This window comes from Martes martes (genome assembly GCF_963455335.1).
Source record: "Martes martes genome assembly, chromosome: 16".
NCBI classification, from domain to species: Eukaryota; Metazoa; Chordata; class Mammalia; order Carnivora; family Mustelidae; genus Martes; species Martes martes.
Window position 1 is genome coordinate 22339586 of NC_137904.1, and position 26247 is coordinate 22365832.

At 38.7% G+C, this 26247-nt stretch overlaps 1 protein-coding gene across 1 annotated transcript in view; it reads left to right on the forward strand.

The window, feature by feature from the left end:
- Window positions 1-4369: 4369 nt before the first annotated feature.
- SSH2 (slingshot protein phosphatase 2) overlaps window positions 4370-26247 on the forward strand; it is a 101439-nt gene continuing 79561 nt past the window's right edge. Inside the window, exon 1 of the mRNA XM_080826629.1 lies at window positions 4370-4678. Within this exon, the coding sequence (XP_080682755.1) occupies window positions 4551-4678 (128 nt within the window). The 5' untranslated portion in view covers window positions 4370-4550. The remainder of the gene's footprint in view (window positions 4679-26247) is intronic.

The window sequence follows — 26247 nt, forward strand, 5'->3', positions numbered from 1 at the left end:
ACTTAGGGACACCTGGGTGGCTCAGTCGTTAAGGGTCTGCCTTGAGCTCAGGTCATGATCTCAGGGTCCTGGGATCAAGTCCCGCATCAGAGCTCCCTGCTCGGTAGGGAGCCTGCCTCTCCCTCTGCCCTTCCCCCTGCTTGTGTGCATTCTCTCTGTCTCTCTCAAATAAATAAATAAATAAATAAAATCTTTAAAAAAAAAAAAAAAAGGAAAGAAAATCAATGATTTAGCCAAAATCTTAGTTCAGTAAATGGCATGTTAGAACTAGAGCTTAGGTCCTCTGGTTTCTAGTCTACTGCTTTTGGCAGTTTAACACAATCACTTTTTAGCTCATTAGCTACCTTCCATTCAAGTGATCCACCCAGGTTGAAATTTTGTCCAGCAGCAAAAACATGCCCACTCCCTTCATATTTAAGGGCACTTTCCTGTCTGCCCTGGAATTCCAATTGGTCAGCAATAAGTCTCTGGTTTACATTGTTTACACCTTAAGGAGAGACACATGAAGACATAGTGACAGATGCACCTTATGGATAAAAGGGACATCTATTAAAAGCATCTAATTTTTTTAAATTTTTTAATTATTTTATAAACATATAATATACTATTAGCCCCAGGGGTATAGGTCTGTGAATCCCCAGGTTTACACATTTCACAGCACTCACCATATCACATACCCTCCCCAATGTCCATAACCCCACCACTCTCTCCCTACTCCCTCCCGCCGGTCACCCTCAGTTTGTTTTGTGACAGTAAGAGTCTCTTATGGTTTGTCTCCCTCCCGATCCCATCTTGTTTCATTTATTCTTTTCCTACCCCCAAACCCTCCATGTTGCATCTCCACTTCCTCATATCAGGGAGATCATATGATAGTTGTCTTTCTCCGATTGACTTATTTCACTCAGCATAATACCCTCTAGTTCCATCCACGTCGTCACAAATGGCAAGATTTCATTTCTTTGGATGGCTGCATAGTATTCCATTGTATATATATACCACATCTTCTTTATCCATTCATCTGTTGATGGACATCTAGGTTCTTTCCATAGTTTGGCTATTGTGGACATTGCTGCTATAAACATTCAGGTGCACGTGCCCCTTCGGATCACTACATTTGTATCTTTAGGATAAATACCCAGTAGTGCAATTAAAAGCATCTAATATTTTTAACGTATAATTCTATAAAAACTTAATTTGGTCATAGCTAATGCTATGAAGAGCCAAAATAACATTTTAAAATATTCATATTTCTGGGGCGCCTGGGTGGCTCAGTGGGTTAAAGCCTCTGCCTTCGGCTCGGGTCATGGTCCCAGGGCCCTGGGACCCCGCATCAGGCTCTCTGCTCGGTGGGGAGCCTGCTTCCTCCTCTCTCTCTCTCTCTCTCTCTCTCTGCCTGCCTCTCTGCCTACTTGTGATCTCTGTCTGTCAAATAAATAAAATCTAAAAAATAAAATAAAATCTTTTAAAAAATAAAATGAAGTAAAATATTCATATTTCTGAGCCTTGAAATGGTCAGTAAATGACATGACAAAATGTATTTTAAATCTTCTAACTCAAGCAAGAGTATGAAGATACGCAGCAATTTTTCTTCGGGGCCTTTGTGCAGATTTTTTTAAAACCCCTTCTGACTTCATGTGGAGTAGAAAAATAGCTTAGTTTATTTCATGTTGCTCAGTCTAATTTGGAATCATTTTTGAATTCCTAGATGCTTGGGTACAGAGAGCTTGCTCCCTAGAGCCTTGTTTCCTGACAGTGGAGAGTAAAGGATTAAATTGAGCTGAAACTTAATTGATTGACATTTTGACACTCTGCAGATCATGAAAAGAAAGGGAATTTGTTCAGCTTTTTAAGACAGTAGCAGAAAGAACTGTTCCCTTAAAGGTACCCCAGTTTGCAAAGATGATTTAGTTTTTTCTTTAAAAAAAAAAAATTATGAGGCACGTTCTAGCACTTTCCTAATTTCCTATCTTACAGTTCAAAGCGAGAATTTAACTTTGAAAGCTTTTGAAAAGGCCTGGATGGGGTGTTAAAATAGACTCCGCTGAACAGGCACTGGCAGAGGTCTTTTGAGGGGAAACAAAAGACTATGCACTTCTGGGGTGTCACTATAGGAACCTATCTATAAAAGACAAATATACATATTTATGAAATCCTTATCTTTAGCGTTTTGTAAATGCCAGAGATATTAAGTGCAAATTGAGTAAGATACATTTCCTGCTGACTTCTTTTTCAGACAGATATAGATGATTACCATTCCATCATTTTCGTAAACAGCATCATTTAGTACTGACTTCAATAAAATCCCATCTCTGCTGTCATGAAAGGAACTGGACTCACCTTAACAGTGCTCTTCTAAACAGCCTGCTGCCTTTTTTGATCATTGCCAGGAGGCTGTAATAAATTACAGCCTGGAAGAAGTTTCAAACTGGCAAGTTTGCCAGATATTTAAAGCAATTTATTTTGGGGTGTATCAGCAGATTTTTTCTTACACTGCCATTTGGGTGCCTGCTGACACAGCCTGAATAAATCTTTCAAACACTTTCCTTACTAGAGATGGATGAAGATGATGATGCACTGGACTCCAGACCTTTCATTAACTCTTCACTTGCCAACTGGTTCTTTCCTATTACCAGATCTGTAGGAAACTTAGATCCCTATTTCCAGCATGAGTTTGCAATATTTCAGATCTCTCAGTGCCTTGGCAACAACTTTAAGTTTTATGGAACAATAAACTAACAAAAGAGTTTCTGGTTTTAGGCATAAAATGTATAATTTAGATTGATTATTTCCTTTCTGGTATTTAGAAATTTGCCAAATTTCCCAGAAGGAAAAGAGATCTGAAAAGTTATATTAAACAAAGACTTGTTTCTTCTTGATTCTAGCATATGTTGAGTCTTAAAGTGACTTGTTTCTAATTTCAGTCTCTTGTCTTATAATAGGATAGTGAAGTCGTTTTTAAAAATTATTACTAATTCTGGCTCTAGGTCCAAAGACAGTTATTGATATATAATTTAGTCAGGTATTCAGAAAACCATAAAATGCACATGCCTAAAAATTTTTGGTCTGATGAGACTGGAAGGGCAAGAGATGAGGGAACCAACTTTTACTGAGTACCTGCAGCATGCCAACCCATTTTGTAGACCACTGTATAGGATGCAGGAGAGACACAGAAGATATTTTCATTTTATAAAGAGCTAGTTCCTGGTCAGGTGAAAGGCGTTGCTCAGTGAGTTGTTAGGAACATGGTAAAGCTTAACTCATGAAAGTATCTGGGTGTAGGGCTTGGTAGGAAAAGCCCCACCTAAAACAGAAGTCATAAAACTGGGGTTCATATCTAGTGATGTCACTTACAAATGAGGTCATCTGGCTGGACCCCAGATATTTATTTCTACATCTGTAAAGTGAGGATATACTCTCTAGCCTGTCTCTCTCTCCTAGATCATTTGGTTGATAGTAATCAACCATGGCTGTACATTGCAGTCACCCAGGGAACTTTGAAAAGTATTGATGTTTAAGATCTCAACCTCAAGAGATTCTGATTTGATTGGTCTGGGTGCAGTCAGGCATTGGGGTGTTTAAAATCCCCACAAGTGATTCCTATGTGTAGCTAAGGCTGTGAATCCTTGGTTTGGAGAATCGTTGGGAAAGCCCTTTATAAATTTATTTACAAGGGTCAGTAGATGTTATGGACAATGTAAATAGGATTTTTCCCCGTCATAACTTAAGCTGTTTTGCTTCAAAAAACAAAACAAAACAAAACCAGAGACCCCGTCGGTGGCTCTTTGAGTTAAGCCTCCCACTCTTGATTTTGGAGCAGATCTTGATCTCAGGGTCAGATCATGATCTCAGGGTCCTGAGATGAGCCCTGAATCCTGCTCCCCACTGGGGTGGAGCTTGCTTGGGATTCTCTCTCTTTCCCTCTCTCCTCCCACCCCCTCTCTTAAAAAAAACAAAAAAAGCTTATCTCTGAATTTCCCTGGCCTTAGTACATTGAAAACCGTTGGTAAGTATTCGTTACATTTGTGAATGAACGGCCTTTCGAAGTTTTAAGAACACTTGAAAAATGGGGTTTCAATGTGTAGAGTCTGGACTTTTCTTATGGAAACATTCCCAAGAAACGCTGGCCTTTCTTGCCCACCCCAGGCCAACTTCAGTCCTTAACGCGAGCCGCAACGTCTTGGTGCCCACCCTTCCCCATAAACGGAGGTGCATGCAGCGGCATCCGGTGGGTGCCCAGAGCTTGGGGGCGGAGCACCCAAAGGGCCGACCCTTTGGGCTCCTACGACTCTCCCCGCCCTCTGGGCCGGCCCGCCGCAGCGCCCCGCCCCGGACGCGGGTTGGGGCAGGCTGCTGGCGGCGCCCAACCTCCGAGACTCCAAAGCCGAGCCCTAGGGCTGCGGCGACTGCCTCCGCACGACCCGGAGGGCCCAGTTTGGACGCGGGGAGCCCGGGCTGCCCGCGCCTCTGGCCCGACGGAGCCCAGCGCGAGCGTCTCGTGCCGGAGCCAGGCGGGGGCCAGGATGCGGAGCTGTGCGCCTTGAGCTGGCTCCATGACCCTGAGCACGTTAGCCCGCGAGAGGAAGGCGTCCCCCGCCTGCACCTGCAGCCTCGGTGGCCCCGACATGATCCCTTACTTCTCCGCCAACGCGGTCATCTCGCAGAATGCCATCAACCAGCTGTGAGTGCGCCGCGCGCCCTCCCGCCCTCCACGAAAGCTGGGAAAGTTTGCTCTTCAGCAGCCGCTTTCCCCAGCATCCTGGGGAGCAAGCAAACAAGCGAAGGCGAAATCGCACCCTGCGGGCTTAGTGGTTTCGAAGTGTCCGGGGGTATAGTGGGGTGGAGGTGTGGGGTAATTCTTGGAGGCCGAACGTGTCCCCGGGGGTGGGCGGATTGAAGAACCATTTGCGAGAATTTCTGGTAAACTTTTTGAGGGAATCTGAAAGTGTAGTCGTCCCTGGGAAGTTGTCTGTGGTGACCGAGTGACAGTCGAGCTGGAGACTCTAGGGGTGGAGGGCCGTCTGTAGCTCCTGAAACGCCGCCCGGAAACGCTTGGATTCCCTTTCGGGTCCTGGTGTGATCAAGCTCCCGTGTTTGTTGTTTGGGGGGTTTTTGTCGTTGTTTGAAGTAAGTTTGCGTGTGACTGTAGGTTTCTTTTGCAAGCCGCTAACACAAAGGAAGGCTGTCCATTCTACACTCCCGCTGGTTGTAGTCTGGAATTATTTCAGAAAATTGGATTTCAGTAGTTTGGCTGTTTTAGTTTTAGTCTACCCCTGTTGTAGTACAAGTCTACTTTGCACGCCTTCATTCACGAAAGTGCAAGATTCAACGCATCTTTAAATCGTCGCTGTTTTTGATGTCTCTTAGAGTTGTTGTCCTTCCCTTCCATTGTGGTTTAGCTATTTTTGAGAAGTGTGTGCTGAAGTTTGTGATTAATCTCGCCTCACGGTTAAAAAGCGCAAAATTCAAGCTGCATCCTTAAACCAGTGGAGTGGTTTAGGGTTACTTTAGGTAGCAGCAGTTTGGTCTTTGTAATGTATTAGTACTCACTCCCGAGTGGCTCCTGGAGAGTCAGCTACTGAGCTTTTCGCAGATTACCCGTACTTAAGCAGCGCTTCTCGGTCCTTCCCAGATCAACCCTGAAAAACTTTTTTTTAATGTCCAACAACAGAAACTTTCTATTATCTCTTATTAAAGGTGCCAAGATTATCATGTTAAGTGATTTATAAATAACTTTACATCTAATTTATTATTTTAATTAATGGTTTGCTCTCCCACCAAATCAAATTAAATTCACTTGTTTCAGTTTTTTTCTTTTGTGTTGATTCATGGTAGAGCTCCTACAAAAAATAGCCACACACAAAAAAGTGGTTTTATTCCTGTGAATGTAAACTCCACAGAATTAAATCAATCACTTACTTGCACTTTTTCCTTTAAAAAAAAAAAAAAAGGAGTAGAAGAGAAGGAAAGGAGGGAGTAATCTGAAAATGGATAACCAATATCAAAATAATACTGTTAACAATAACTTTATAAACTTAAAAAAAAAAACAACATAGTGGGAGCAACCCACATGTCTATCAGCAGATAAATGGGTACAACTAAACAGTATATGTAATACAACTGAGTATTATTCAGCCTTAAAAAGGAAGGAAATTCTGACAAATGCTACAATATGGATGAATTTTGAAGACATTATTCTAAGTGAAGTAAGCCAGTGACAAAAGACTAATATTGTGTGATTCCCCTTATATGAGGTACCTCAAGTAATTCCCAGGAGTTGGGGGAGGGGGAATGAGAAGTTTGTTTTTAATAGATTGAATTTCATTTCAGAAAGAAGGAAAAGTTTTGAGGATGGATGGTAATGAAGGTGGCACAATGATGTGACTATATTTAAAGGCACTTTAAATTGGTTAAAATGGAAAATTTTGTTATGTATATTTAACTGCAATTTTAAAAAGGATTAAACAATTTAAAAGGCAGAGCTTCTAAGCTTTTGGGAGGAAAAGGAATTTTGAATTTTAGTTCCTAGTAGAATCACATTAAGCCCAAATTTCTTTTCCTACTAATTACTGTCTTTGGGTAAATCATTTGATTTCAGTTTCTTCCACTATAAAATGAGATTCCTACCCCAGGGGATCATAAGAGACCATATGTGCCAGTAACACTTTGCAAACTATAAATCCCTGCACAAAAAAACGAGTTAATTGAAATTAAATAATAACTAATAGCTTCCATTTGTTGACTGCTTGTCACTGTGCTGAGTTTAATGTATATTGTCTCATTTAATCATAACAGCAACTTTATGTTCATTTAGATGATGAAACTGAAACTTAGAGAAGTTAAGTAATTGCTTATGGCCATAAAGCTAGTAAATGACAAAACTCTCCTTAGAAAATCCAGATCTGTTTCCCACACTGGTGCTCTCAACCACTATAAAAATTATATTCTTAGTAGTTGCAAGGCCACTTTTGAGACTTAATCTTAGGAAATGCCCTTAACTGCTGACATTTTCACTTAGTGAAAACCGTATTTGCTACACTAAGATTTGCTAAGGTAGACAATCTTTTAAAGAATTTGCAGACTATTTCTCTTTCGTTTTTGTCTTTTGCCACTTATTTTTTTTCCTACAAGGGACTTAATATCCAAATTTCACTTCTAAAATGTATCCATTAATATTAAGTTAGCCATCACTTTTATTTTGCATTTATAGTGTCACTGAGTTCATCATCATTTAAAAACCTTTAGGGATAATTCTGATAAAAAATAAAACCAAAAATTTTGTTAAAACATGCATTTTGGGTGCATAATGCAAAAGTTTTTAATTTAGGGTCCATGGTCACCCATAGTTTTATGGATTGGGTTTAGGAAGTCAGTAAACACCTTGAGATTGTATGAAAATGTTGTGCAGATAAATATATTTTTAAAACAAGATTCTGAAAGTAAGGTGATCTTACAAAAAATTAATCTTTTTCCTAAAAGGAAGTACTATTTCTAAGGCTTGCTACTGTAAAGCTCAACTGGTGTGAGCATATCCCTGTCATGCCAGATATATAAATAGCAGCAACTGGTGGGAGCAACTAAAAGATTTAAGATTTAGGATTCTAAGTGAAGACTGACTCAAAAAAAAATATAAGTGGATGTTTGCAGAAGGGAGTACCTTGACACATGACTAGTCTTAACCAGCTGTTTCTCTTGTCACTGCTGAGAACCCACTTGTAAGAACTTATTTTATTCTCATTTGCTACCTCAGATTTGCTGTGGGTTTAGAAACCAAGTAACAAACCCTATGAGATCTCTGTCAAAGGAAAAAGGCTGGAGTAGTAGGGTTAGATCCTAAGGGGCTCTCCTATGGAGAAAGTTCATGACCTTTAGACATGGTGTTTAGACACCTATTTGGTGATTTCACAGGCTCACTCTGATTATTGGACTTTCAACTGCTTTATATATAGATGAAATTAGAGAATAGCGGGGTATTCCTGTATTTTATTGGAGATTATATCATCATTATTAGATTATGGACTCCCTTTGTCATTATATAAAACTCACCAAATATGGAGTTAATTTTGAAGTATCAATGAAGGACATTAAGAAGTGATTAAAGTCACTCCAGAAACTAAGAATAGTTACTGTCATAAATTTAAGTCCTACTAGAATAAAATATGCAAGCAGCCCAGAGCATCATGTAATCAAATTTCAGGGGTCTTAGATCAGACTACTCAAATAATCATGAAAAGTTCCATACCCTTTAAGAGTATATACACATGCTTTCTAATAAAATAGAAATCAGAATTTCTGAAGAACATGGCAGCCTGTCTTGTTTTTAGAGAGCCAGCATTCAATCCCTGAGAAATGGCCGCTAAGCAAGGGGCCTTCTAGTGATTGGTATATGCCAAGCAGCTTATCAAATAGGTGGCTATTTTTGTGTCCTACAAAGTTCAGAGAAAGATCAAGAATTATTAGATAAAATGCTGGCATAGGCTACCATTAAAACGGTGTTCCCGTTATGAAAACCTTTGATCAGAAATCTTAGAATTTAAGTGCTTGCTTGGGCTATTGCTTGATTTGTTAAACAGGTTACATTGAACTTTTTATCCTTGACCTAAAATACTTGTATTTATTACTGGATTTCATATATGAGCTTGATTTCGTAGATTCATATCAAGGCTTTTTAAAGCTCAAGCTTAGCACCAGGAACATATCCAGATGATTATCCAAAACATAACTTTTTGTGAAACTGAAAGGTGGAAACTATTTTAATTTTTGTGTCAAGTAGTATTAGTACTAGTACTCTTTCCATTCTGCTCTGTAGTTATCCAAGTGACTTCATAAGTGCTCATTTCTGAACTTAAGCTTGTATTAGAGTCATGTAGACAACTTATTAAAACACAAATTGCTGCCTGGGCATCTGGGTAGCTTGGTCGGTTAACCATCTGATTCTTGATTTCTGCTCAGGTCATGATCTCAGGGTGATGAGATCAAGCCCTGTGTGGGCCTGGGCCTGGAGCTTGCTTAAGATTCTCTCTCTTAAAAAAAAAAAAAAAAAAAAAGATTCTCTCTCTTACTCTCCCTCTGCCCCCCCCCCAAAAAAACAAAAACAAAAAAACCATAGATTGCTGCCCACACCCCCAGAGTTTCTGATTCAGTAGGTCTGGGGTGGGATGGATAATTTGCATTTCTAACAAGTTCCTAGATGATGCTGGTCCAGGAACTAACTACACTTTGAGAATCACATCCTTAAAGTATTCCTCTGAGGCAGATTGGGCAAGTCATCATCCCACATTTTGTGGAGTAATAAACTAACAAAATTGAAATGGTGAAGTGATTTTTTGCATAGCAGTTATGATTTGTTATTGGTAGAACTGAAACTAGAACCAGCATTTCCTGTCTCCAAATACAGAGCTGCTGCAGTTCTACACTGTACTGATATCTTCGTATACATGTGGGAACGTTTCTTTAGATAAATTTCTAGCAGTGGAATTTCTGGGTCTGATGGTATGTATATGTTAAAAATTTGATGCATACTGCCAAACTGCCTTCTAAAAAGGCGTTGCCAATTTGCTCTTAACAGCTGTAAGAATATACCTTCACCAACCCTGGTAATATTAGTAATAACATTAAATAACATTTTTTTATTAAACTCTTAACTGTGTACCAGGCATTATTTTGAATACTGTTCATATTGTCTAATTCTTTCTTCTTATGAGTTAGATACACTCAGTTACAGATGGGAGGCACAGAGATGTTGAGTAACTTATCTAAGATTATACAACCAGGATGCAAGCACAAGCAGTCTGACTTCAGGACTTCTGCTCTTAAATATTCCTCTATTTACAATTTCCTCATTATTATAGAGGTTTAAGTATATTTTATATTTTTTATTAGTCTTTTTCATTTTATTTACATGTTTGTACTTAGGACCATTTTTTTTCTGTTGGTATTCGTTTCTTTTTTATGTACTCTGTATGTCCTGAATATAGGGCAAAAATACTTTCTGCCAGCTTATTGTGTGTCTTTTAACTTTGCACCTCGTTATAAAAGTTTTTAATTTTTATGTAATAAAATCCTAGGACCCTGAGCCACCCAGGTGCCCCTATTACTTTTTATATTTGCTTTTGTATCAGACCACTTCGCTGAACTCTTGCATGGTCCTAATATCCAGGAGATTTTTAAATTGATTTTCTTCACTTTCCTGGATAGATGATTATGTCACCTGTAAATGAGTTTTGCCTGAATGTTTATAAACTCATTGCTTTGGCTGGGGTCTAATGTAATGTTAAATAGTAGCAATCCTTATGGTCTTACCTTGTTTTCCATTGTACAAGGAATGTTTTTTATGTTTTGTAAATAGGTGTATTGTGTGCTGTAGGTTCTGGCATAGACCATTTATCAAGTTGACGACATTTCCTACTGTAGTTGACCCTTGAACAACATGGGTTTTATCTATGTGGGTCCACTTATAAATGGGTTATTTTTTTATAATCAGTACTTCAAATGTATTTTCTCTTCCTTAAGATTTTCTTAATAATCTCTTATCTAGATTACTTTATTGTAAGAATACAGTATAATACGTATGCAAAATATGTATTGGGCATCTGGGTAGCTTCCTTGGTTAAGTGTCAGCCTTCGGCTCAGGTCGTGATCCGTGGGATAGAGCCCTACGTGGGGCTCCCTGCTCAGTGGGGAGTCTGGTTCTTCCTCTGCCCCTCTGTCCCTTTGTGCATTCTCTCACTCTCTCAAATACATAAAATCTTTTTTTTTTTTTAAAGATTTTATTTATTTATTTGGCAGAGAGAGATCACAGGTAGGCAGAGAGGCAGGTAGAGAGAGAGGAAGGGAAGCAGGCTCCCTGCCGAGCAGAGAGCCCGATGCGGGGCTCGATCCCAGGACCCCGGGATCATGACCTGAGCCGAAAGCAGAGGCTTTAACCCACTGAGCCACCCAGGTGCCCCTCAAATACATAAAATCTTTTAAAAATATATGTATTACCGACTGTTTGTTATTCATAAGGCAGAATTCTGGTCAATAGCAGACTCTAAAGTTTTTGAAGAGTCAGAAGTTATTTGCAGATTTTTTTACTTCCTATGGGCTTGGTTCCCCTGACCCCCTACATTGTTCAAGGGTCAACTGTATACCTAATCAAACATTTTTATGCATAGTTATTAAATTACATTAAATGCTTTTTGGGCATCTATTGGAATGATTTAACTTTAAATCATCCTTACACACTGTTTGTGTTACTTGTTAATGGATTGCTACATCTGGTGTACTTTTTTTTTTTTTTTTTTTTTTTTTTTAGATTTTATTTATTTATTTCACTGAGACAGACACAGCGAGAGAGGGAGCCCAGGCAGGGAGAGTGGAAGAGGAGAAGCAGCTTCCCTTGGAGCAGGGACCCTCAATGTGGGGCTTGATCCCAGGACCCTGGGATCATGACTTTAGCCAAAGGCAGATGCTTAACAACTGAACCACCCAGGTGCCCCTGGTGTACTATTATTTAAGATTTTTGCTTTTGAGTATTTGTCGAATCTTTGGTGCTCTCTTACTCCAACTTATGTCTGATTTGTAGAATAATTTAGGTGTAGCCTTCCATCTTTTTCTAGATCTGAGACAGTTCTTTAGCAGAATATGTGTTTTGTTTTTGTTTTTTTTTTAAGATTTGGTTTATTTATTTGACAGAGATCACAAGTGGGCAGACAGGCAGGCAGAGAGAGAGGCAGAAGCAGGCTCTGCTGAGCAGCGAGCCCGATGCGGGGCTTGATCCCAGGACCCCAGGATCATGACCTGAGCCAAAGGCAGAGGCTTTAACCCACTGAGCCACCCAGGTGCCCCGAGAATATGTGTTTTAAAAGCCTGGAACCAAGAGGCCCTACCCCCAGTGTTATAATTTTATACATTTTTTTCCTTTGCCTTTCAAATTTTTAAATGTCTGTTCTCATTGAATAAGTGTAATTATTATCCATGATACTTTTTAAATCTAGATCTTGTCCTTTACAGAAATGGGCAAACATAATTGAAAGCAGGCATTTATTTATGATTTAAGGTCTTCTCTTTGATGGATAAGGAGACTAATACTAATATTTAAAAGAGTCATTAGTTGTTTCTTTTTCTTTAATTTTAAATTAATATTGTTTCTGTAGTTATCTGATTCTTACATAGAGGAAATAGCCTTAAAAAGTAGAATGTCTGGGATGCCTGGGTGGCTCAGTTGGTTAAGTGGCTGCCTTAGGCTCGGGTCATGATCCCAGGGTCCTGGGATGGAGTCCCACATCGGGCTCCTTGCTCAGCAGGGAGCCTGCTTCTCCCTCTGCCTCTGCCTGCCTCTCTGTCTGCCTGTGCTCACTCTCTCTGACAAATAAATAAATAAAATATTAAAAAAAAAAAAAGTAGAATGTCTTTTAAAAGATGATCAAATAAGTTTATATCAGTGAATCTTCTAGGTGTTAGGGCCTTCAAATATGAAGAGAAGGTTAATGATCTATTGCCAGAGTATAAAGGTACATTATGTTTTCATTAGTGGTGATAACTTTATGTGGTTTTATCCACATTTGTATTTGTTTGGAGTCAGAGCAGTAATTGGCTTGGAGCCAAGGAGGAAAAAAAAGAGCTCTCAACTTTGGCCTTATTGGAACCATGCTTAACCGAGTTAACTGAAGAGTAATGAAATCTGCACAATGAAGATGAACAGGAATGGTGAAGTTGTGATATCTTCACGTCAGAATTTCTTTTTGATTAACGTAGAGTGGATTTTTTCCCCTAAATTACTACATTTTAGCTTGTGTGCTTATGTGTAATCACTCCTAAAATTGAGCAATTTCTTTAGACAGACAAGTACTGAGAAACCACTGCCCAAAGCTAAATAATTAAGGATGTTTTCATTCTCTGTTTCCAAAAGCTGTTGGACCTTGGAGTAATAGAGGGGTCCAAACTCTTCATATCATGTTGCTCACATCTCTTCTTGGGTGTCTCCCATAAATGTGAGTCCTCTTAATTACCATATGTTAAACTGCCTTGGGGCTAAAGAACAGTGGTGTAGATGCTATCACATAATGTTTCTGAATTTCTAAGGCGAAAGAAAAATAATTGGTATCCTAACTACTTTAAGATAGGGCTAAAGTTAGCTTTGCATTGTTGAATGATGCAGGATGTTGCTGCCCCTAATATAATTAGGTTTAACCTGAAGAAATGTGCTAAGAACATCAAGGCCTTTTAGGTGTTCCTGTGATTTGGAAAGGATGTAGCAAATGATTTATAAATAGATGGCCTGTGTTGCACACCAAAGGGCAAATTTGGGCTTACTTCCTTTTTTGCAGGTTTGTACAAATTGAGCAACTCTTCTTTTCTGCATTAGTCTGTTTTTAGAGGGGTGTGATCCCTCTTTTAGTCCCCTGAGGGTTTTGGCATTAGTTATGTCTGTTAAAGCAACAGAATCCAGAAGCTTGAATTACTCTCAAATAAAGAGAAACTTTTGTGTTAGCCTATTTTAGAGTGTTGTGGTTTTTTAAGTTGTAACAGTTTTTAGGTGTGGAAGACTTAGAATTACAGTTGACCCCTGATGAGGCAGGGGTCAGGAGCCTGGACACACACCCACACAACACCCCCACCCACGCCATGCATAGAAAATCTGTGCATAATTTTCAACTTCCTCAGAATTTAACTAATAGTCTGCTATCGACCAGAAGCCTTACTTATAACATAAACAGCCAATTAACATCTATTTTGTATATGTATTATATACTATAGTCTTTTTTTTTTTTTAAGATTTTATTTATTTACTTGAGAAACAGAGAGCGAGCGCGCGCACGAGCAGAGGGCAGAGGGAGAAACAGATGTCCCACTGAGCAGGGAGCCTGACATGGAGCTGGATCCCAGGACCCTGAGATCATGACCTGAGTGGAAGGCAGACGCTTAACCATCTAAGCCACCCAGGAGCCCTTATACTATATCTTTATAATGATTTCTGACTTTTTCTATGCACATGATTCATTTGTGAATTTCTTCAAATTGTTACAGATTTCCAAAGTATTTTCCAATATATTTCATGAAAAAAATCTACATGTAAGTGAACTCATGCAGTTCAAACCCATTTTGTAGAAGGAACAGTCACTTGTACTATGTTTCTCCTAAGGTTAATATACCCAGTTTCCATAAGCACCAAAATATTTTCATTTTCTATTATTGTTAATTTTTAATTTTCTGTTACTTTTTGTGGGGAGCTGTAGTTTGAAAAGTTGCAGCCTCTATAGGGGATGTAAATTCTCAATGTATATTTCTATTCCTAGGAGATGAATGAAATAGGTCAAATAGTATGTGAAACTGAACTTCTTTGACATCCCTTTGACCAAATTTGGTATAGATCATTCTGTCAATCCCACCTCTGTGATGCTCATCCATCACCAGTAAAATTTCACAATCAATTCTTAAAGCATCTCATTCCTTAAATAGTCTCTTTAAAAATTCTTAAAAGGTCTCATGGGTCACATATTCAGAATCTTACTTGCCATTTGTTCTTGTTGCTAATAGTAATAGTTTGGTGTTTGGAATGAAACAGGCCTGGGTGCCTGGGTGGCTCAGTCGGTTAAGCGTCTGCCTTCGACTCAGGTCATGGTCCTAGGGTCCTGGGATCGAGTCCCACATCTGGTTCCCTGCTTTAGCAGGAAGTCTGCTTCTCCCTCTCTCTGCCTGACATTCCACCTACTTGTCAAATAAACAAATAAAAGCTTTAAAAAAAGGAAAAGAAAGAGAGCAAAGAAATAGACCTTAGTCCCATTCAGAGTTTCACCACCTATGAGCTGTGTTTCCTCATTAATAAAGGGGAACTTAGAATACCTGTTTGGATTAAATGTGATATTTGTGAAGTACTGCTAATAGCACTCAGTAAATGGTAGCTAATATTTTTGCTCTTTTGACATAAGCTAAAATATAGGGGAAAGAATGAGAATACAGAGTGGTAAGCCAGCGTGATGGTAAAATTCTATCATTTGCATGATTGTCATAATTGCACCTATTCTGGGCAAAGGGTGGGAGATTCAAAGAAACATAAGACATTCTTGTGTTCTTGTAGTCAGGATGCTCAGTCTGTTGAAGTTACAAGACAGGTCAATAAAAGGATAAATAAGAAAACAATTTAGCACATGCTAAGTGCCAGATGACTGGTGCAAACAGTGCTTTAAGTATTCAAAGGACAGAAGGTATTGTAAATGAGCCAATTAGTAAGGCATTACAGAAGTAGGATTTGAGCTGTGACTCTGACCTTTATTTCTCCCTGTCTTAAATGTCTTGATTTGTATAAACAGAGATAAAGGGTACTTGAGTGGTGAGAGAAAAGGAAGACCATTGTGGCAAATGTTATGGCCATATTACCAATAGTTAATTTTCAATGAGGGACTATTAATCATTTGTGGTAAAAAGGAGAATCCAGAAAGGCTTTTGTGTAGACTGACTGTGTTCTCTAGGGTATTGCTGTGAGCATATTTCTATATATCATGGGCAGAATTTATCAAGTTTTATCGAGTACCCACTGAGTACACAGTGCAGTAACTAACATTTGCAGACTTTACATAGCTTATTCAGGGAGGCTGCCAATTTTACATTGTTAATGAGTCAGTACCAGTGGCTGGGAGCACAGTGTGAAATCCCCACAGGCAGCATAAGAACAGAAATCACTAAACTATCTGTTAGTGGGTTTATGGTTAAAAAAAAAAAGAGAGAGAGAAAGAGAAAAGAAAAAAGCATATTCAAGTAATTCAAAGCAAAAACCTCCTTCTCTGCTTCCTCCAGGTGCTTAGCTCTAGATATTATTACGTCAGCATCATGTGGTAGGCAACGTGGTTCCCATGGCACAGAGAGCTTGTAATATTTACAGTAGGGTGAGCTCTGAGGGGTGGAGTGTGCTGATTAATATTTGTCCTTGTTCTTATTGGCTTGGTTACCCGTTTAATGGTCTGGTTGCCTATTAACGGCTTAACTTATTTAGCATTCTATAAGCAACGGACAGGTCCTTAGTTTCTAACTCCAGCACGCATGGAAACCATGCAAGTGAACCTGGATCTTTTACACACATAGTAAGGCTACAATTATAAATCAATTAATAAAGATCAAGAACTATATAAATGCTATGTCACACTAAGCCCAAATGATAGTTTACTGATATTGATTCAAAGAAGAGTAGCCACAACAAAGTACTAAAACTGCCTTATACTCTAGTGCACTGAGAGAAGATGGCAGACTGAGAGCATGTAAAAGAAACTGCACTTAGTGATTCCAAGTAAATACATTTAAACCCAGAGTAATTTTTTTTTCAAAATTTAAAAAAAATTTAAAGAAAAACTAAAGATTGTATACTGGCTAGTTATCATCTCTCTTAACTTAAAGATGAAAAGCCATTGTTGTTTTAATCATACTTTTTTATTACCTCCTTGGAAGTACTTGAGTTTATCTGTTGAGAACCCACTTCAGTCCTATCAGTGAGTTGGGGCTTGTTCACTTCTGTGGCTCTTTGCGGTCAGTCTCAAGTAACAATTCCCACACTACTGGAATTCTCTGTTTTGTTGCCATTCTGATGCCTGAAGAACTTCTCAACAAGACCATATGCCCTGTTTGTCAGAAAATGTTAGTGTCCCAAGATGTTTATTGTGCTTTTAAAAAAGTGAGTAACATCTAGTCTCTTCCTCAATTAAAATCAAAATTAACAAATATTGAATACCAGTGCTATTCTTTATGGCACTCTTACAAATCACTTTGGGGAAAATTTCCAAGTGGAAAATCTCTTTTGCTTTAAAAACTTACCTACCTGATACACATTAAAGTTGGTAATATCTCACCCTTTACCACCCACTCAACTTTAAAGCAAACTTGTCCTAGGTGAGTGATTTTTTTTTAATATGACTTGTCTTACTGATAATTTAAAACTGAGCAAAGAGTATTGGTTATTTTTCAATATTTGCAGATGAGGCACATTTATTATAGAAAAAAACAAAATACACTCCTTTTCCCCACAAAAAGCATTATTCTCATTCTTATCTCCCAAAGGTATTTACTGCTAACATGATCTAGGCTTTTTCTGTGTATGTATATATACAGAATTTTAAAAATGGGACTGTCCTCTATCTACTGCTTGGTAATCTGATTTTTTCACTTAGCATATTGCGAACATCCTGCCATTGTCCTCAAACGCATTTCTTTCATATCCTTTTTAAGAGTTGTTTGTTTTCCATAGAACTTCAAATTCTGTTGTATTGTTGCACATTTTGATTATGTCCAGTTTTTCGCAGTTATAACCAAAACTTCAGTGAATGAATATCCTGTGCCTAAATCTTTGCACATGTCCATAAAAGAAATATTCTAAAGCTCAACTCTGGGATTGCTAGGCCAAAGGGTATACCTAATTCTGGGGCTTTTGATAGATTGCTAGTTTGTTCACCAAAAATGTACCAGTCTCAATCCCACCAGCAATTTTAGTAATTCATTTTCATAGCACTCCTGAAATGATAAAAAGTAAAATCAAGGTAAATACAGTTTTATTCTTTAATTCATCTGAACTGCTTGGGAGAGCCAGAAAAATTGATCTTCACATGTCTTTTCCTATCAGGAAGCTATTTAATACCTAAGCACTAATGGAAATTTCTTTAATTTGTGAACTATTTGAGTAAAACTAATAGATGAAATAATATTGATAAGTTAAGCTACATCTTGAGCTGTTGAATATATATGTAGTGTTTATGAATTTGCTTACATCCCACTTTTTCATTTTATTCTAAAATCATCACCATTTTTTGAATTAGAGAATTTTAGATCCAAAAGGTAAACAAACAGTCTTACCCTAGGGTCCTGCAGCAAATTAATTCAGATCTTGAGCAATATTTTGTGGTTTTCTGTTTAGGAAATGTTAGGCAGCATTGAGTTTTCCCATAGAACCATCTTAACTAAGGATAGTGAAATTTTAAAAGATGATCAAATACATTAGTTTGTTAATAGTTCTAACTAATGAAGTTAGCGTTTCCTGGTCCAAACTATAGGAAGGAGTGGGTATATTTCTCCGAGTTGAGGAGGTTAACTTTTTCAGGGAACGAGCTGTTAAATTCTTGAGACAAAAGTTTCCATCTTTGAGATTATGTGAGTATTGAGTATTAGAGATGGGAGAAGGGTGTGTGTATTTCCTAAAGCTCTTAAAGCATCTTACCTTGAAATGTTAGTCACTGGCAGGTCTAAACAGTAACCAGAGTGGTCTTCTGGCAGACTTAAAAAAAAGAAAGATGGGAAGGAGAAAGGAGTGTTAGAGTACAGATCCCAGTTGCACGCTGGTTTCAGTAGTGGTGGTTGCCTGTCTCTATCTGAAATCCAGCTGCTTCCCTAATGAAGGTGTATGTTTTAATCACCAGGAGAAAAGAACGCTTTTAGGTGAAGTTTTAGTTTTTGTAGTGGCAGCAGTCCTGGACAGGCTGCTAGAACACAGAGGGTGACTTCAGCACCTTCTCTTCAGATCGTATCTCTGCCCGCAGCTCATCTCTTTTACATAGCCAGCTTTTGTTCATGGAGAGTGGACCTGTATGGGTTGGCTTGTTCTACCACTGTCAGAGACCCACGGTGACTGATAAGGAGTCCAAAGGTCGAAATGGACTAGTAGAGACTCAGTCTGGATTTCAGGGGAAAAGGCATGTTTTTGGCCAGCAGATACCAAAAACTGAATTGGGGCCTGGGAAATGTTCTGCTCATCAGCACTTCAGTCAAAGAAAAACCACCAACTGTCTCTGCGGTCAACAGGAGCAGAAATAAAGAGAACGTTATTTAAAGGGTGTGATTTAATTGAATTGGGTTGTGTTAGGGATTTCACTCCAGAGATGATTTCGGTGGCGATGTCACTTTGCTTACTGTGAGACAGCAGATATCAAATCAAAACCAAAGAAAATCCACGCTCATAGGATCTTTCGTTGGGCTTCAGAATGGAAAGTCAGTTAAATTAGATTCTGGTATTTCATTTACTAACATCACCTTTTGGCCCATTATTATGATCACAAAGATAGGAGAAAGGCACGTGTCATTTGCATTTCTAATTGGAGTAATAGGGACTAGTGCTTCTTTTTTTTTTTTTTAAGATTTTATTTATTTGAGAGAGGAAGCACACATACATGTGCCTGCTCACATGCATGACGGGGTGGGGGGGTGCAGTGAGTAGAGGAAGATGGAAAGAGGGGGACTCTCCAGCTGACCTCCGGATGAGCACTGATGAGCACCAAGCCCATGGCAGGGGTCCATCCCTCAATCCTGAGATCATGACCTGAACCAAAATCAAGAGTCAGGTGCTCAACCAGCTGAGCCACCCAGGCGCCCCAGGGCTAATGCATTTAATTAAATTGGCTTTTAAGAAATATTTTGCTCACTTCAAAATTCAAGTATTGCAAATGTGTGATCCACCAGCCTGTTTAAAGGTCTCCTTTTTAGTGACTGTCCTTTAAGTTAACAAGGGCTCTTATACACACAGTCATTGAGACTGTAAACTTGCCCTCTAGTCTAGTGGAAAGACTGTGAGCAAGACCAGCTAAATAATTTTCAGGGCCTGGTGCAGAACAAAAATGTTCAGAAAGAATTAAGAATTTGAAGACCGCAGTAACAGAGCATTCAGCCAAGTGTAGGGCCTTTCCAAGTAGCCACCCTGTGCATCTGCACAGATCACACATCCATGAAGCTGGCCCTGCCTGTCGGATGTGAAATTAAATAGACCTGAAGTTGATGAGAACTTTCTACTTAATTCAGTGTCTCTCTGAACCTCTATTTTCTTTTCCCATTCCATATCTTCCCATTCTATCATTTTCTATTATGTTCTGGCCTCTCACCAAAGTTGGACAACCTGCAGCAAGAATTGGAAGTATGTATACTGTCTGTAGTCTTTGTGAGAACATTCTTGAATAATATTACCTTCTAGTTGACTGGAGGAACAAACAAGATTAGGATTTTCTTTAAGGAATGACAATTAATTGATTTCAATAAAAACATACCGTGCATTTTATTTTTAGAGTGCTTTCACAATTAATGTAACATTTGAATCAAACAACTACACTTTTGGGGCGCCTGGGTGGCTCAGTGGGTTAAAGCCTCTGCCTTCGGCTCAGGTCATGATCTCAGGGTCCTGGGATGGAGCCCCACATCGGGCTCTCTGCTCCGCAGGGAGCCTGCTTCCTCCTCTCTCTCTGCCTGTCTCTCTGCCTAGTTGTGATTTCTCTCTGTCAAATAAATAAAATATTAAAAAAAAACACACACACACTACACTTTTGCGGTAGTATTTGCCCCTCATTTTACTTTATTTTTTTTAAAGATTTTATTTATTTATTTGATGTAATATTTATTTGATGTTAATGTAATAAACATTAACCTTTATTTTTTTTTCTTTTTTTTAAGATTTTATTTATTTATTTGACAGAGAGAGATCACAAGTAGGCAGAGAGGCAGGCAGAGAGAGAGGAGAAAGCAGGCTCCCCGCCGAGCAGAGAGCCCGACATGGGGCTCAATCCCAGGACCCTGGGATCATGACCTGAGCCGAAGGCAGAGGCTTTAACCCACTGAGCCACCCAGGCGCCCCAACATTAACCTTGATAGTAACAGTTGCACTTTGCATTTAATCTCCTTTCCCATGTAACATAGATTATAAAATCGTAAGATGAATAAAGCTCTAAACCTAGTCATTTCCTTCATGATGAATCACTTACCATATAAAGCAATGTTTAATGTGTTAGTGATCTTAGACTGCTCACACTCCTAGAAAATAAGTACTGTAATGGCATGTACACCACATCGCATGCTCTGGACAGCTGTTAACATTTCTGGAGTATCCATCAGGTTTAGGAAATGTAAAATCTCATTTGCTGGTCTGCTTTAATGTAATGAATTTCAAAATCTTGTCCAAAATTTTCTATTTTACTGAAATTCTGTTATACCCAGTACTACAGAGCTTCAGTAACTGAATTTTCACCTACTCCTTAGGGATATTTGTAATAAACATGTTTATTGTAGAGGGATTTTCAGAAATTGGGAGAGAAGTGGGCAACATAATGGGACAGATGGAGGATCTTCTCATAGGATTTGACTGTTGTGTGCTTTAACGTGGTAGAGTCCAAAGTATTAATTAAAAAGCCCCTTTGAGGGGTACCTGGGTGGCTCAGTGGGTTGAGCCTCTACCTTCGGCTCAGGTCACAATCTCAGGGTCCTGGGATTAAGCCCCACGTGGGGCTCTCTGCTCAGCAGGGAGCCTACTTCCCCCCGCCCCCTGCCTACCTCTCTGCCTACTTGTGATGTCTCTCTCCGTCAAATAAATAAAAAAATAAAAATCTTTTTTAGAAGCCCCTTTGACATGGCGGTTCCTCAAATAGTTGAAAATAGAGCTACCCTACAACCCAGCAATCACACTACTGGGTATTTACCGTAAAGATAGAAATGTAGGGATCCGAAGGGGCATATGCACCCAAATGTTTATAGCAGCAATGCCCATAATAGCCAGACTATGGAAAGAACCTAGATGTCCATCAACAGATGAATGGATAGAGAAGATGTGGTATGTGTGTGTGTGTGTATATATAATGGAATACTATGCAGCCATCAAAAGAAATGAAATCTTGCCATTTGCAATGACATGGATGGAACTAGAGGGTATTACACTGAGCAAAATAAGTCAATCAGAGAAAGATAATTATCATATGATCTCTCTGATATGAGGAATTTGAGGGGCAGGGGGTTGGGGGATAGAGAAGGGAAAAATGAAACAAGATGGGATCAGGAGAGAGACAAACCATAAGAGACTCTTAATGTCACAAAACAAACTGAGGGTTGCTGGGGGGTGGGGGGATAGGGTGGTTGGGTTATGGACATTGGGGGGGGGGGTATGTGCTATGGTGAGTGCTGTGAAATGTGTAAGCCTGATGATTCACAGACCTGTACCACTGGGGCAAATAATGCATTATATGTTAATTTTTTTTTTAAAAAGCCCCTTTGAATGTCCCAAACTTTATCTATTCATGTGTGTTTCCATTGGTTTCAAAGTTAAATCCAAGCATCATTCAGTGTTCGCCTCTTGTTAAAGCTGAGTTTTTATCTACTAAGAGATGAGGTGGTGGTAGTGGGGAGGCTATTAATTCCCAGCTGCCCATGGTTTCTTTAGGTCAATTACCAGGTTTTTTTAATCCAGAGTTTTAGACTAGAAATTCATTGATACAGTGAAATCATATGCAGAAGTGGGTTTGTATATGATTGCACATTTATTTCATTCGAGGAGAACAGCTTTCATCAAATTCTCAAAGGAATCTAGTGACCTTCCCTCCCAACCCCCTCTCACGCCTCAAATTAAGAACCTAGAATAGACTGTTTCAGACATTTGACTTAGAAATTAAACTCTTTTTAAACTTTTTGACCTTACCGGCAAGATTCATTTTTCCATTTTTAAACAATCACTCATAATTTCCCAACACTGAAAGATTCTGAACTAATATTTTCTATTGAGAAGGATTGTACAGCCTTTTGAATTCTCTCTCTTTCTCATAATAATTTTGGAGTAGATACTCCAGGAATGGAATTTGCTTAAGGAAGACTCGGAATATTGCTGTAAAGCTTGAATATTTGTGTTTCTCAACAAATAGTCACAACCTTTGTGGTGAGTGTAAAAAGAAGCAATATTGGGTAAAGAATTTCTGGTGCTTTGACCTATATCCAAGGAGGCAAAAATGACTTAAAGTTGTTACTTTGAAGAAAAAGTTATGAGAGGAATTTGAAATTCTAATTGCATTTAATCCAAATACTTACTAAGTTAATTATAAAGAGGTTGTTGGGAGGTTTGGGAGACCACTGCCCTGGACATAGACATTTAGTGTAATGAATATGCTGTTAAACTCAGTTGTACACTGAAGCTTGAGGATTCTCCAAGCCATTAAAACATTCTTGCTATTAAGACCACAATTTCTGCAGCCTCCATGTATAAATTTTCAAAAGTGCAACAAATCAAGTTTTATGTACCATTTTTGCTTTCTTGCCATCGCATTTATTTATTTAGGCCTTAATCCAATGCCCATTTGCTTTGGCAAAAAATTCTGGGTTTTGCATATAAAAAGCCTTGAGCAAACTCAGACTAACTCTCAGAAATTTTAACTCACAGAAATTAAACACCCTATTAAAAAAAAACTTTGTCTTAGAATTATTTTCCTCTAAGAGGATTATTTCAGTATTCAGTGTCAATTGAGAATATGTAGATACAGGTATTTTTCTTTTCTTTTTTTTTAAAAGATTTTATTTATTTATTTGACAGACAGAGATCACAAGTAGGCTAGAGGCAGGCAGAGAGAGAGGGGGAAGCAGGCTCCCTGCTGAGCAGAGAGCCCGATGCGGGGCTCGATCCCAGGACCCTGAGATCATGACCTGAGCCGAAGGCAGAGGCTTAACCCACTGAGCCACCCAGGCGCCCCCAGATATTTTTCTTTAAGTAGGGTTTGATGCAGAGGAAACAGAAAATGGGGTTTTTCAAAATTCACTCTTTTTGAAGTACTGAACTATTTATGTAGCTTTTAATTTGGAAGTAAATACTAGAAAATGAAGATACAAGTATAACATATAAACTGTATGTTTAGTTATCTCTTTGGTAACTATTGTTTAAATATGTCACTATAGAAATGTTAAAATACATTATGAAGAGAAAAACAACATTCAGAATGTTGTCTTTTTAGCATTAACTGTTAACTGAAAAAATGTAAAGCAGATTTCATAAACCTCTTCAGTGACACCAGAGAAACTTTGGGAAAACATCCAACATCTGCTTATCTTTCCTACAGTGGAAATGTTCATATTGCAATGTGCAGTTTCCTCTGAATGAAGATAAACAGATTTCTGTTTATTATACTTATGTTTTAGAAGGGTATTTAGTGCATTCTTTAAATGTATTTAATTTTTCCCCCTGACAGTTGGGGCGATACCAAAACATGTGATTGTTATTGGGGTTTTCTTAGCTTTCTCTTAAGGGCAATTGTATTTTTCTTTAAGATATTTTCCTCACGTTTTTTGATTCCAGATTTAGGAGCCACTTAAGGAAATATGTTTAGCCAAGGAGGTTCCCTGGTTACCTGCACTACCATGTCTCTGACTCAGTTTAATACATTCTTTATTACAAAATCCATGTTCCATAATCTATTTCTCCCTTAATTAATTAGTTAATTTCTTCCTTTCTTTTTTGTAAATACATAAGTCAGCTTTGCCTCCATTTGGTTCCTCCTTTGTCAGATGCTCTGTCCTGGTGGCTGTCAGCTGGACGCTGTTGGAGGGTTCTACCCAGCAGGACCCTGGTGTTTTGATATAATGGTGATTCCTGGGTTGAAAACCTGTTTGTTCCAGTTCCCAGGAGACCAAACTGTTGAAATGTTTTACCCTGTTGACCTGGGCAGCTCTTTGTCTCTGGCTAAGACATAGCAGGCAGTCCTGGCAAGTGAGTTACCTAAAAGATATTCACAGCTTTGCTTTAGTTATTCCCAGAGTTTGTGGTAGAGATTGCTCTGTGCATACTAGACAGTATATGTCTGCTCAGAAGGAAATCAAATTGAGCATTGGTTGTTCTATTGGTAGCTAAAGAATGCATCATTACAGGTTTTTTTTTTTTTAGTGACTTCCCCGCTCAGCTGAAATAAAACCCCACTGCTGTGATCCTACGTCTAGGTCTGAGTCTGTCTTTCATGGGGTAGGCATACCTTGTCTAAATATAGCGAGGTGTAGACTTGGCCAGTATGTAGAGAGACAGTAGAATGACCTTAACTGGTCTTCAATACTAGTGTTAAAATTAAATTTAAAGAAGTAGGGACACTGATCTAGTTTTGCTTATAGGCTGAGATGCTCTTTCCAGCTGCTCAGCTTCCTTAGGTAAAAAGTTGTCTGCACTAAACCAATAAATTGTTTTAAAAGCTAATGTGAGTCACCTCAGAAAGAAGCCAGAAGTTCATGCCATATGAAAACATGCCTAAAGAATGATTTCTTTTTCTATTTAATTGACCTAAAGTTAACCTTTATTCAGGATGTAAAAGGTAAAGCCTAAGGTTTATGTACTTCAGAATAAATTGCATTTAGATAGTCCCAATATTTGCAACTTTCTAGAAAGCTTACACAAACTTTTGTCTACTGAGAAGAAAGGATATTTTATCCCTAAGCATGTGAGACAAGGTAGATATATCTAATCCTGTTTTACAGATGAAGAAATTCAGATAAAGAGAAGTACAGTGATTTTCTAGAGGGCTAAATGATCAGTAATATGGCCAGTGCAGATGACTTCAGTATACCACCGATTAGCTCAAGCAGCCATCCATCACCCTCTTTTATGAGTGTAAAACAACCCAGATAGGCAGTCTTCCTATCCCTTTTTTTTCTTAAGTAGACAACACTGGGGGTGGGAGGGATAGGATTCCACCTGCATAAAGATTTTCCAGTGGAAGCTTGACTTCAGTAAACAAATTAACTGTTTGGTTACTGAACAGGAATCAGTAGGATTTAAGTCACGTTTGCAGAATAGTCTGTCCCATTGTGACGTAACTTTTTAGAGCATTCTTTAAGAAGCATCTCTTCTGCTATGAAAAACCTAGTTGTATTTTTTTAATTGTTTAATAACTCTTGAAATATGGTGATGATTTCATCTTGAACAAACGGAGTGCGTTTAAGGTTTGTAGTGATAATCTCTTAAAAATCACAAACTTTGGGAGTTTATGTTCTATCGGGAAATTGAGATCCAGTTGTCTCACCTGATATTAATGTGATTCATAATGACAGAACAAGAATTCCAGTCCACCTGTCAGTTCCATGCTTTTCTCTCTTCCTTTATGTGTTTCCCTGCAAGAGGTGAGACACTAACATGTGTTTCCCTGACCTCTTTCGCAAAGTAGAGAATCTGCCTAAAGTGCTAAAACAGACTCAAAAGCATTCAGCCATAGTTCAAGTGAGATTAGAAAACTCTGGACAGTGGAGTCCTCACCAAGTGTGCACCTACTGTTCATGTTTTCACTGACTTGGGGGAAGCAGTAATCTGAGAACTGGAAGTCTATTTGTGGAAAGGTTTGATATAGCCACCTTATCATATTTTCCATCCTATTTCACTCAAACATCTTGTTTACTGTTATGATCTCATTTGTAGAAGAGAAGTAAGAAGCAAAGATAGCTGCCTATTATAGCGTGGCAACTACACTGTAATTTAGATCCATATTGAATCAAATGCTATTCCCCAGACTCACCCAGTCCTTCCTTCTGGAT